Below are 13,151 nucleotides of genomic sequence, written 5' to 3'. Positions count from 1 at the left end.
ACTCATTTTGTACCCTTCTTCACTTACAGAAGACTCAAAATAAATTACATGGGGAATAAGAGTCTTCAATGTCATAATGCTCCAGTGAGGTTTGTTTGGAACATTTTAATGAACACTTGGATGTACGGGAGTTGATTTCTGGACCAGCATTTCCTCCCTCACTTGGCACACTTAGCAGCAGCAGTAGGAGGTGCTTTCAGGACAGCAGTGTGTACTTCTCTGCTGTTCTTCCTTTTCTAGGCCTGTAATATTTTGATAGCACTTTAATCAGTTAAGGTTTGTTGATTGATGTACTTTGCACTTTCCTAAGCATTATTAATATTAATGAAAATAATTAATGGCCCGCCTGGAGGTTAAAATTTAGTTGGAGAGAAATGAATTGGTGATTAGACCACACTAAAGTGCTAATGGTGTGAGGTGAGATTTGGAGTGGGCCATAAAGGATGATGCAGATTTGATTTTGGAAAGCAGAGACAAGAGGATCTTTATGAATAATAACTCAGACGTGAATGAGAGATAGGTGACGATCGAAAAGCTTAACTGTTTTATAAAGCTGAGAGTTTATATTTGGGGTAATGGGAAATTAAATAGACTAGAAGGAGATGGTCATCAGTAGTCCAGGAAGTTTAGAACTGATGAAGTGGACAGTAAGATGCCCATCTCAATTTTAAGTACATTAGAAGATTTTAGGATGTGGAGTGGATTAGAGCAAGGAGAAGGGAGATTGTGTTAGGAGGTTTTTATAGAACTTTGGAATTTCATCTTAGATGTAGCCTTCAATGAATGCCTGTGCCCTTTGGCCCAGTAATTCCATTCTAAGACTTCTAGGAAGATATTCCAAACTGTGTGATGTCTGAAGGACAGCGAACTGGATCATGGCAACATTTTGAAGTAACTTATTTTTCTTCATGAATTCCTGCTTCCTGGTACCTTTTCCCTCCAGATCCCAGTGAGTCCAGGGGATCTTCCTCCAGCCTGACAAAGTGTTTAGCAGTAGTGTTAGTCGCTCAGTCGAGTCCGACTCTTTGCTGCCCCACGGACTGTAGCCCCTGAGGCTGCTCTGTCCATGGGATTCTCCAGGCAGGATTACTGGAGTGGGTTGCAGTCCCCTTCTCCAGAGAATCTTCCCGACCCAGGGATCGAACCCAGGTCTCCTGCATAGCAGGCAGATTCGTTACCACATGAGCTATAGGGAAGTCCCGACAGTGTGTGTGGGTCCCCGTTTGCTGGAGGATCTGGGACCCCTCAAAGTGGGCACGGGTTCTTCTTAGTCAGGGGTCTCTACAGAGCTCGAGGGAGCTCACAGATGAGTTTCTAGGGTTCTTGAATTTTCTTAAAATCTTATGTAAGATTCTGAATTATGTTTATTTTGAAAACTCTGGAGTGAGTTTCAGATCCTGAAAGATGTCTGTGACCCACCCAAATTAATAACAATGCTTAAAGATGACTTTCCTGCAAGTCACCATCTTACCTCTTTAGACGCTACTGAAACCAAGTGGAAAAAAGACAAGTGATTATGTGTTGAGCTATATGAATTGTCAAAAAAATTTTTTAGTCGTTTTTGACATACAGAAACATTAGTGTCATATGATCTGAGCTTATATATTCTTCAATAACATTTTTACACTTTTATAATGTAAAGATATGCACTTTAGGAATGTAGATTCTAGTTAAGCAGTTTGTGTTAAACTTTGTGTTTAACTGTACTTATTTAAAAATTATTTATGCAGTATTAGGCATATTATTCCTGTGTCTTTAAGATTTTTACTGTGGTAAAACGAGGGTAGGGAAATGGTAGAAATGAAAGATAGGGAAACCAAAAAAGTATATGGTGTAGTACCAAAATAGCAAGTTGATTCAGATTTTTGACTAACTACTTACTGGTTAAGCTCTTCCCAGCTCTCTTTGATAATGAAAACTGTCAGGCCCTCTCTGGCTCAGGGACAACCCAACCCAGGTCTCCCGCATTGCAGGCAGATTCTTTACCAGCTGAGCCACAAGGGAAGCCCAAGAATTCTGGAGTGGGTAGCCTATCCCTTCTCCAGCAGATCTTCCCAAGCCAGAAATCAAACTGGAGTCTCCTGCATTGCAGGCGGATTCTTTACCAGCTGAGCCACCAGGGCGCCCCCAGGGACACAAAGCACGGGAATGCGTCCGCCCCGTCTGCTGCGTCTGCCATGAGCGTGACAGGGCCGAGTGCTGGTGCAGATCACTCATTTGCCGTTTCACTAATTATATTGATCTAATCATACTTTTCTTTGTTAGCCACAGCATTCCATTTCTTCCAGTGACATATTGTGTGACTGTTTTAGGTGGAGTTGGGCAGTTGCAACTTTGAGTCAAGAAAACCAAATTTAATTGTAAACTATTTCTTGAGAGAGTTCAGATAACCAACAAAGATACAGTTTGGCTGAGTTTGTTTCTTTCCCTCTTTCTCAATTTTCACTGTTCTGTTCTTTTATTTTCAATTAAGCCAAAAAAAGCAAAAATATAATTGAAATGAGAAAACATTTTAAACCTAAGCCTTTTTTTTTCTTTTATAGGTCGCTATCTGATACTAAACAAGCCAACATTTTAAGAAAAGCAAGATACTATATAAAACAGAAGAAGTACGATGAAGCAGTAAGTGTGCAGGCCTGGCGTAAGTAAACAGCGGATGGTCCCGGTGTCGAGAGGGGCGGGTATGCTGAGAGCAGAGTGAGCCAGCCGGGGAGCTGTCCTGACCCCGCGTGGAAGGGCCGAATTTCCGAAGCAGCTGCTTTGGCCACATGGGTAGACTTCTCTAATTTCAGATAATGTTATAGGTAAACTCTCTTAGGCGAATATCGTTAATGAACAATTGCTCTTTTCTGTAATGAGGATGTATATTCCAAGCTTCTGTCATCCTGCTTATGTATAATATTTTAGAACGTGACATATTTGTACATTTAGAATTAGCTTCATACTATTAGAAATTTAATAGTTCGTTCTGAAGCTTTGACTTTTCCCAATTCCTACCCCATGGTCTTTTTCATGAATTTTCCTCTTTGTTAAATGTTCATATAAGTTTAAAGTAAGAAAGAATTCTATTTTCATTTCTAAAATTGTCTAAGTAGTACAATGGCATTTCTAATGCTTATTTTTATTATAGTTTTACAATGGCAAGCTACTCTCCTCTAAAATATTAAGCTATTTTAATGATGTTTTATAACTGATTGGATTGGGAAGATCCCCTGGTGAAGGGAAAGGCTACCCACTCCAGTATGCTGGCCTGGAGAATTCCATGGACTGTATAGTCCATGGGGTTGCAAAGAGTCAGACACGGCTGAGCGACTTTCACTTTATAACTGATTTGGGTAATCTAATAATAAGAAAGTAAAAAAATGTAAATGTGGGCCTTTCTATCAGGGACATATGTTTTTTTTTAGTATTTTTATTTTGTATGAGGGTATAGTCAGTGAGCACTGTTGTGATGGTTTCAGGTGAACAGAGAAGGGACTCAGCTGTGCACACACATGTATCCATTCTTCCCAACTCCCCTCCCATCCAGGCTGCCACAAAACATTGGGCAGAGTTCCCTGTGCTGTATCGTAGGCCCTTGGTGGTTATCCATTTTAAATACAGCAGTGTGTATGTGTCCATCCCAAACTCCTTAATTATCCCTTCCCTCTTCCCCAGCAACCATGAGTTTACCCTCTAAGTCTGTGAGTTAAAGAACCATTTCTTTCATATGTCCTCTGAAGATAATTTTCACAAAATGAATCATTTAAAGTCACTACACATCTCATCGATAGTTTGCACTTAAAATATCCTTTCTTATCAAGATTTTAAATTTTATTTTATTTGGGATTTTTTTCTTATCCCTTGCAAGAAGATCCTTGAACAACCAGAATCTGTTTTTGATCCCCTGTCTGCAGTTACGTTAATTGTAATACTTTTCCTCCCTCTGACACTTGGGTTTTCTTCTTTCCGTGTGACTGCTGTGTTCCCATTCTCCCCAGGTCTCCCTGTGTCAGCAGCTGATTAACCTCGCCCTGAGAGGCCTGTCCTACTATCACACTTACGACAGGTTCTTCTTGGCTTTCAACGTCGTCCTTGGTTTCGTGGGATGGACCTCTTACGCGTCTCTGTTGATCATCAAGTCTCACTGCAACCTTATGAGAGGTGTTAGTACAGAGATCAAGGTATGTTCAGAAAAACTGAAGATTCAGACGATGCTGCCAGACCAAAGGGCTGAGGAAGGAAGTGGAATCTGACCACCGTGGTGCGCGCACATAGTGTCCACGTTGTACTAAGCTAGCTCCTCTCCGCTTTTGTCGCTGTGGGTCTTTTTTTCTCAGAAATCTCTGTTTCTTTAGTGGGGAAAAGAGCATATTAATAATAATAGTCCTGTAATAGAAGAGAGCTGTAAAGATAGCTGTGTAGTTTACATTCACCTATGGCATTAACTGTGTGGACTTTCTGTTTATTTTTATATTTATTTAGCATATTATAAGTATTCCTTATCTTTCTACAGTATAGGTAATCAGAAAACAATTTCAGAGCAGTATATTTAACTTCACACCTGATACTAAGTTTAGGAGCTGGAAAGAAATAAAATCACTTATTCAAAATGTTCCTTTTAAAACAATATACATTTTTTTTGGAACTGTCCTTCCCTTTTTCATCTTTCTAAAATTCTTAAACATGAGTTTCCAGAACTTCCTATATATCCTCATTTTAAGAATTAGTCCCTCATTTATTGTAATTTCAACACCAAACAAAACAAAAAACCCTGTTCTTTAGTAATATTTGATACAACTGAGAAAATATGACAGTACATGTATGGTTTACTTATTAAAACACTTTACTCTTTTAAAATTTATTACTGGCATTTACCAGGGATAATACACCACTTCCATTTTCTTTACTTCATTCTCTAGTGATTATTACCTTGTCCAAATCTTCTAAAAAGTAATGTATCTGGATGGTGTATTATTGATAATAATAGTCTGCACACATTTCCAACAGTAACTTTTTTCAACTTTATATATTATTTTTCTATAATGGAAGGAAGAACAGTAGTGTTTATCCCATTTTTACAGTGCTTTAATGCATCTTAAATAATTTAACCCAAGTAATTTTCATTATTTGAATGTATGTGAAATTGGCTAGAATAAAAATAATTTCTTACATGATAGGAAAAGAGGATGTTTTAGTGAAGGATATATCTAGGCATTCAGCTGGCTATTTGAAATTTATTTTGCCACTTTAAGCTTGTAACAGTGCTCAAAGTAGGCTGTACAAAAGAGGAGACGGGAGTTGTTTAAGTCATTTGCACAAGGCCATTCAGCTTAGACAGGGAGGAAGTGAGGTTTGCGTGCTGAGTGGTAATGCCAAGTGCCTCTGTTGTCCACATGAAGCTATCACAGCATTGTTAATTGTCTCTTCTCAATATAAAATACACAGTGTTAAAAAATTGCCCCAAACTGACCACTACAGTTGAGTTCATTAAAAGTATTTTGAACTCTTTGGATTTGTTTGGGAAAACATTCTGATTCTTCTTCAGTGAGAGCTTATAATCTAGTGGAGTGACAGCATCTAAGCAGTTTGGCAGGAAGAATACGTTGCCAGGAATCGGTAGCATTGACAAAAGGGGGCGTGGAGAGCAGTTGGGGGTGAGGGGGCTGCAGCCGCAGAGAGTGGGGCCTGCGGTTGGGGTGCATGGAGCTCCAGCAGTGCACGGTACCCCGGCTCCCTGGAAGCACGTCACCGAGAAGGCGGCGGCCGGCGGCTGGGAGGGAGGGAGAGGGGAGCTCGCAGCAAACACTGCCGTCCTCTCCAGACGTGGGAGCAGACGCGAGACAAGCTAAGTGGTTTAGCCAGTGAGAGAGAGAGTGAGTCAAATGGTTTAGCCACACTGACAGCAAATAGAACAGAAGCGCTGAAATTAAATTTTGGTCTGACTCCAATGATGCTGGGAGAAAATTGAGAGCCAGAGGAGAAGGGGGTGACAGGATGAGATGGTCGGATGGCATCACCGACTCAGTTTGAGCACACTCCGGGAGAGGGTGAAGGACAGGGAAGCCGATGCGCTGCAGTCCGTGGGGCTGCACAGCGCTGGACACAGCTTAGCAACTGAACAACAGCCGTCCGTGTTTATGTCACGTCTGCCTGACAGTCTCCCTCAGATGATGCAGGTTGTTCCTAACTTACCACCGTTACAGACAGGTCTGCAGCGAACATTCTCTTTAAAGGTAATTTGCCACAGCTCCTCCCAGTTGAAGTCTACATTTAACTTCCATCCGTTCTTCTCTGCTTACTAGTTCAGACGTCTTTTGCTTTAGAAGTAAATATCCTTATTTATCTGCATGCTTTCCTGTTCTCTTGTTACTTGGGGAAGTCTCAAAAGGTTAACCCCTTAAACCAAGCCCCGTGATTCCATCTCTCTCTGTGTGGCTTAAATTCCTTCTTGGTCAGCACCTCGTACAGAGCATGGCATAGACGGTGTGACTTAGGAACTGTTGGATGGAGGGGTAACCTCAATGCACACAGCATGGTTTGTTATCATCAGGTGTTTTTTGGAGGATCTGGGAAGGCAGGGAGTTAATTGTGATGAGGGAGAAAATGTCTCCCATTCCTGTTATTTAAAGTTCTTTCTGTTTTTACTTTAGCTGAACTGACTTCTTTTTGATTTGGTTTCCTACAAGTAGATGTTTATTTGTAATGTCTGTTGCTTTATGTGTCAAAGGTTTGGATAATTATATGATATTGTGCTGACCCTAGAAGATCCCTCGAGGATCTTTTTACGTACTTGTTTAAATTTATTTTCTTATGATTCTACTCTTCTCACAGTGATGTGAAACCAGTCTGTCCCTACAGTGCCTGCCTGCCTCGGGCACCTTCCGCATTAGAGACCCTCCCTTGTCGGTCTCTGAGTCCTGCCCCTTCCCCGCCTGCCCGCTTGCTCGGGGTCCTCATCCTGTCCGGCCTGCGTCTCCATTTCCAGGGCCAGTCACTGGCCAGGCAGGTTTCTTCACTGACTGCTGGGACGCATGCAGAGGAGAGGTGGAGAGAAGAACAGTGGAGGCGATGATGGGAGCCCTTATTTCTGAAGCAGTAGTAATATCCTGGGCATTTTGTTAAGCTCTTTTCATAATTTCATTTAAGCATGACTAGCCTTGATAAATAGATATGGGCATTATTATTCCTACTTTATAGATGGGATGAAATTAAGTCTCAGAATCTTAAAGTTTTTGTTTTTCTTTTTCCAGCTCATGGTCACACAGTGAGCCGTTGACAGAAGCAGGATTTGAGTTCTGATCTGTGTAGCCCCAAACTCTTAATCACAGCGCTGTGTTTCAGCTTCCTTTTTACAACCCTGCCCTGTCTTATCCTTGCTCCCTTTCTGGTGACGTTTTAGAGCAGAAGGGAAGAATTATAAAGGGGGGAAAAACACTTGCTTTTCCTCCCTAACCTCACCTGCTCCAGAAGGTAACTCTTAATTCTCCCCTCACTCAGCTCGGGCAGCAAGGCAAGGGGAAACGGGAAGAGAAAACAAGGCGCGCAGGCGGAGAGCGCCGCCCGACCCTGCGGTCCTGTTCCTTCCTCCCGCGCTGCTCTTGCATCACAGCTTTGCGCCGGCGCGTTCTTGTCCTCGTCGCTGGCCCTTCTGTCCCCTTCGCCTGCCCCGTTACTCCCGGCCCAGAGCACGCGCAGGCCTGCCCCGTCCGCGCGGCCCTCACTGAGCGGCTCCCTTCCTGCTCGGCGGGTGGGCGGGAGCGAAGATGAGCCCGAAGGATCCTCCTGCAGGTTAAGTGGTGGGGAGAGCCGCGTGCCCGGCCTGTCGAGTTGAAGCTGGAACATAGAGGCGTGGTTCCCGATGGCGATGAAGGCCCACCGTTTACTGTAGATCCAGTGGGCTTTTGTGCGCTAGGCAGTGAGCTCAGTCAACGTCCATAAAATTGTTACTAAGGAGAAATATGCTCAGAGTTCCAGACAAGTTATTTGCAAGCTGTAGGAACTCAGTCCCCTTAAATGGAGAATTGCCTCACTGCTGCAGCCCCAGGCTACCTGCTTTTCTCCAGTGACAGGTTTCTTGTAAAACGCAGTTCTTAGATCAATCATCTAGTTGTGGAATCACTGAAAGAAAGTAATATGTTTCTTTTACTTCATAAAATGTCTTTTAAGAATCTATCAATGAACATGAGTTTGGAATGTTTTCAATGTTTTGTTTGACTTTCAGAACCCAAGCCGGCTCCTGCCATGTACTTTTGTAGCTATTGGCGTTTTTGTGGCATTTTTCCTGCTGATTCAAGCCTGTCCCTGGACTTACTACATATATTGTTTGTTGCCATTGCCAATATGGTATGCGGTTCTGAGAGAGTAAGTAATACGTGTCTCCTGGTCTTGTTTTCCACTTCACTGACAGTTAAATCTGTACTTAAAAGGCAGTAAGTAGCATAAGTAGATTTCTGTAGTGTAAGTCATGAAAGATACTTACAGTACTGTCAAATCTCCCAGCCCTCTGATTTCATGTATAACAGCATAAATGATGTATATAAATATCCTTTTTTTTTTTCGGCTGCCCCTTACAGCTTTCAGGGTCTTCATTTCCCAACCAGGGATCGAACCTGGGCCCTCAGCAGTGAAAGCAGGGAGTCCTAACCACTGGGCCACCAGGGAATTCCCTAAACATGCTTTTTATTTTGCTTTTCCCTTTTGACTTAATCTTTATTGCCCCGAGACAGCTTTGGCCTCAGTTCCTTTCTTCATGTATCTTTTATAAGAAAATTCTGGAGTAAAAATGAAATAATTAACATGGATTGTACTATGTCAGGAGTGGCTTACATTTTGAAATCTCATCATCCCAGTTTCCAGTGTATCTTTATCTTTCACAAGACAGTTTACATGCTTTTGTTCCTTACGTTTTTGCCCCTCTTTTCCCAGCTATCATGTAAACCTAGATGAATGAAAGTTTGTACTTAAATTCAGTCTAGTAATGTGTACTTGCAAGGATTAGGGGAAATTATTCATGCATGCTGTGGTTCCATCTCTAAGTACTTCCTTGCAGGTTGAACTTGAAATGGATTTTTATCATCATAGAAAACATCGAGGCCACGCTCTCATGCACGTTTCAGACGCTTTAAAACAAAACTACTGAAACGTTGGGCTGGTTCATGTTCACAGGCAGTGAGGATTGTGGTGTAGATTGTGTTGATTTCTACATCTGCACCAGTGGTCTAGATTATAAACTTAATCTTGCACGTCCTTTGAGCAAATCAGACCCCAAAAGCAGGCCAGGGAATGACAGTGCAGGATTGGGTATTGTCAGGGTTGGCCAGCATGTTTGAAATGATACAATGTATGTTTCTATTCTGATTTCTGTTAACTCCAGCTTTGATCACCTCTTCTTAATATCAAAAATTGAAATTAATAGTAAAATATTTTAAATATTAACTTTTTCAAATACAAGGTAAAAAGACACTGACAAAAAAACAGTTACTTTTCCATTTGAAAGGAATACAGTTGCTGGACACACATATTTAAATCAGAACTTTTTCTAATGTAATTTTTTCTGTTTTAAAACTTTTTAGAATGAGAAGTTTTATCTAAAATTCCCTCCTAAAAAAAAAAAATAAAAAAATAAAATTCTCTCCTAAATTATTAAATGTTCTATTTGTGAAGAGCACATGTATATTTAAATTTTAAGGGACAGTGTGATTTTGAAAATATGTTGTGTTCTGTATTTATCTTTTTGATAGATTAAAGAAAATAAAAAAATAAAACATAAAATTTCATGTTTCTTCTAGAAAAAAACTAAGTGATTTTATTGAATCATCACTGCTGAGAACAAAAGAAACATTCTCCTTTTGACTGGTGTTAGCTTTTCTTTCCTACATGGTACTTTAATTGTTTTGATGATAATATGTAACCATTGTTTTTAATTAGAAAAAAGTTATAAACCAAATCATACTGACATTTTATAATTGCCTACTTAATAACGCACTACAAATGCTAAAAAAATTTTTCTAGTGATAAAATGTGAAACGTACTCAAGTATGTAATACATTTTAAATGGTTGTGAAGTCACATTTAATTATAATTAGTGTACGATTCGTGACGTCTTAAATTGAGTTTGGAAAAGGTTTTTTTGCCCAATGAAAAAGTGCAATTAAGAGTTTCTCTACCTCGATTAAGTCGAAGACAGTTGAGATTTCAGTATAAAATTAATTTTAGTGAATTTTAAAAATGTTCTCAGTTTTTATTCATTTGGGTTCCTTTATTTTATTTCTGATGTTGTATCTGTAATTGCATGTGCCCATGTTTAAACTCTAGAGAAGGAAATGGCAACCCACTCCAGTATTCTTGCCTGGGAAATCACATGGACGGGGGAGCCTGGCAGGCTACAGTCCATGGGATCGCAGAAAGTTGGACACAACTTAGTGACTAAACAACAAAATGTTTAAACTCAGATCAAGTAAGACTCATTTATTGTCATTAATGTTTATAAAAAACCAAGCAAATCATTGTGATCATTATCAACTTAATTCAGAAGTTACATTTTTCCTAATATACTTACAGGTTTCAAAAAAGATTTAGGTAAGTTAAGGCATTGGAAGAAATCTGTTAGAAATTATCTTAGGATCTATGAATCGAAAATTTCCTGATTTCTGTGCACAAAATTTTAATGTTTTGCTATATGAGAACTAATTTTTTATACTCAACATAAGTTATAAATAATCTTGTTATAAATAATCCTGTTACACAGAATGCCAGTTATTCAAGGCTTTGTCACCTTACTGTCGACCTTCCCTCCACGACGCTTCCTTGGCTACCTCTTGCTCTTTATCCTGGGAGTTGAAGTATTAGTAAGTAATTGACCACTTGAACGTTTTCAGGTGTCTTTCATACATGTGTATCTCGTTCGCAATGACCTCCTTTTCCCTGTCTTCTTTGAATTGCGTTCTCAGGTGCTCAGTTTTTTCCACCGCTATATGCTCACAGCTGGGCTCGTTGCATTTGCTGCTTGGCCAGTTATCACTCCACTGTGGACTCGAGCAAAGGTATAAATGCTAGTCACTTCAACGCTGGGCATATTCGTAGCGACTCTTTGGGGTGTGTGTTTTAACTCTGGGAATTGTTCATTTTTTAAGAGAAGCCTAGAATGTGTCCTTACATAAAGATCCTGATCCTTTTGACAGGAGGACTGAGGTTGACTTAAAGGTGTCAGTGATTCGTGTAGCTTTTCATGTCAAAGTGAACTCATCTTCTGGTGATTGAGATACTCGAGAAGTACAGCTGATACATCCTTCCCTGAAAGGCTTCCTAGGTTCCTTTAGCTTCAAATGTCTAAATGCCACCAAGGAGCCGCCCAGAGCAGAGCGCTGGCAGGAGGGGCCATGTTCTGGGCTCATATCTGAGGGGTCACCTCCCCTGGCCCAGGGCCCCATCATGCTTTCTCTGGAGAAGTGTTTGTTCGTGATAGATGATTTTAAAAGAGAATTACTCCTGATTTTCTTTTTTTGTTGTTGTTTGTTTTATGTTTGCAGAGCTTATTTTTTATGCATTATATGTATCTCTGAAGACAAATTAGGATACACAAATAAGCAAAGATTTAGGAAAAAGACCACCCACAATCCCGTCACCCAGACATTCCACGTTGTTAACCCTTCCAGACTTTTTCCTATACATACATTCTTAAAGAGGAAGAAAGGAATTATCCTATTCTTCATATTTTACAACTTCTTTTTTTTTTTTTTTACTGAATCATTATTGTAATTACTCCTGATTTTCTGCCTTTAACTATATAGGTAATTACAATGTGCTACAAAAAATATTCTCATGTTTTCACTTTGATGCTTTTTGGTGGAGGTAGCACGAAGACAGACATTTCTTCTTTGTATTCTATGAGAACCTACAAAAATTCCAGTTAGTGGAATTATTGACAATTTTTTTGTCTTAATCTAACTACAAAAATGTTTTTACTTTTATCCCTCCTGGGTGCAATCATTTGTTTATAATAGTAGGCCAGCTTTCTTGAAGATGTCATCAGCGTATGATAGAATATAAATGGAATGAGGCTTCCCAGGTGGTTCAGTGGTAACGACTCTGCCTGCCAGTGCAGGGGCCACAGGAGATGTGAGTTTGATCCCTGAGTCAGAAGATCCCCTGGAGGAGGAAAGGGCAACCCACTCCAGTATTCTTTGTTGGGATAATCCCATGGACAGAGGAGCCTGGCGGGCTATAGTATGGGGTCCCAAAGAGTCAGACATGACTGAGCATGCACAAAGAATTGAATGAAGTGCTTGCTTTGAAAGAGTTTAAATCCAGGTTTAAATCCTGGCTCTTTCGTTTACTAGTCATAGATCTGGTGCTACACACTTTGACATCTCTGAGCTTAGTGTCCTAAGCTGAAATACTGTGAATAATATAGCCTACCTCTTGAGGTTATTGTGAGAATTAAAAAAGATAATACCTAAATCATACTTAATAGAGTGCCTCAAACTTAACAGATCCTTCACAGATAGTAGCAGTATTACTTTCAGAGTAAACAGATGGAAGGCTTTGAATTTTCCTTCTAGTCTCACAGCCATGTAGTCTGTGAAACAATGAGGACAGTTGTTTGTACCATAGTGTCTAAAGATAACTTTTTTCTTTATTTTAGAGCATCTCGCTGAGTTGGATTTTCTTCTGTTTGCTACTGGCCGTGTTCCCACTTATGCCTGTTGTAGGACGACAGCCAGATATCTTTCTAGTGTATGGGCACTATTTTAACTTACTTTCTTTTGAATACAATTGTTTTTCTCAATCAACACTATATGAACCACATCTTGGCCATGAGTTTAAAATCATGTGAACAGCCTAGAAGTTAAAATATTAATATTAAACCATGAGTCATTGTTCTGGCCCGGCCCCGAGAGGCATTGAAACTCCCTGAAGATGCTTCTGGGCCTTCATAAAAATTGAAATTGTGCCAATGGTAACTTAAATTGCCAACAGTTTAAAAAATGTCTAGAAGCTCTTGTATATTGGGGGAATCAGTAAATGATTTCTCTTGAAAAACATGTTCAGTTGCTGAAATTAACAGGTCTAAAAAGCTATTGATGACTGATATAATCTCTGTCTTTGTCTTTGAGCAAGTCCACATTTTTAATGTCTTAGAAAGATGAAATTCTCTTCTACTTTAAACA

The 13,151-nt window shown here is 40.1% G+C and overlaps 1 protein-coding gene across 4 annotated transcripts in view; it reads left to right on the top strand.

The window, feature by feature from the left end:
- Nucleotides 1-13,151, top strand: part of PIGN (phosphatidylinositol glycan anchor biosynthesis class N) — a 105,650-nt gene that overhangs the window by 44,087 nt on the left and 48,412 nt on the right. For all 4 annotated transcript variants that reach the window (XM_061131093.1, XM_061131090.1, XM_061131091.1 and 1 more), the window contains 6 exons: nucleotides 2,544-2,622; nucleotides 3,981-4,163; nucleotides 8,204-8,343; nucleotides 10,730-10,829; nucleotides 10,932-11,024; nucleotides 12,626-12,717. In XM_061131093.1, the coding sequence (XP_060987076.1) occupies nucleotides 2,544-2,622; nucleotides 3,981-4,163; nucleotides 8,204-8,343; nucleotides 10,730-10,829; nucleotides 10,932-11,024; nucleotides 12,626-12,717 (687 nt within the window). The remainder of the gene's footprint in view (nucleotides 1-2,543; nucleotides 2,623-3,980; nucleotides 4,164-8,203; nucleotides 8,344-10,729; nucleotides 10,830-10,931; nucleotides 11,025-12,625; nucleotides 12,718-13,151) is intronic.

The sequence above is a fragment of the Dama dama genome, chromosome 27, assembly GCF_033118175.1.
Source record: "Dama dama isolate Ldn47 chromosome 27, ASM3311817v1, whole genome shotgun sequence".
NCBI lineage: Eukaryota > Metazoa > Chordata > Mammalia > Artiodactyla > Cervidae > Dama > Dama dama.
This window is presented reverse-complemented; position numbering and strand designations above follow the sequence as displayed.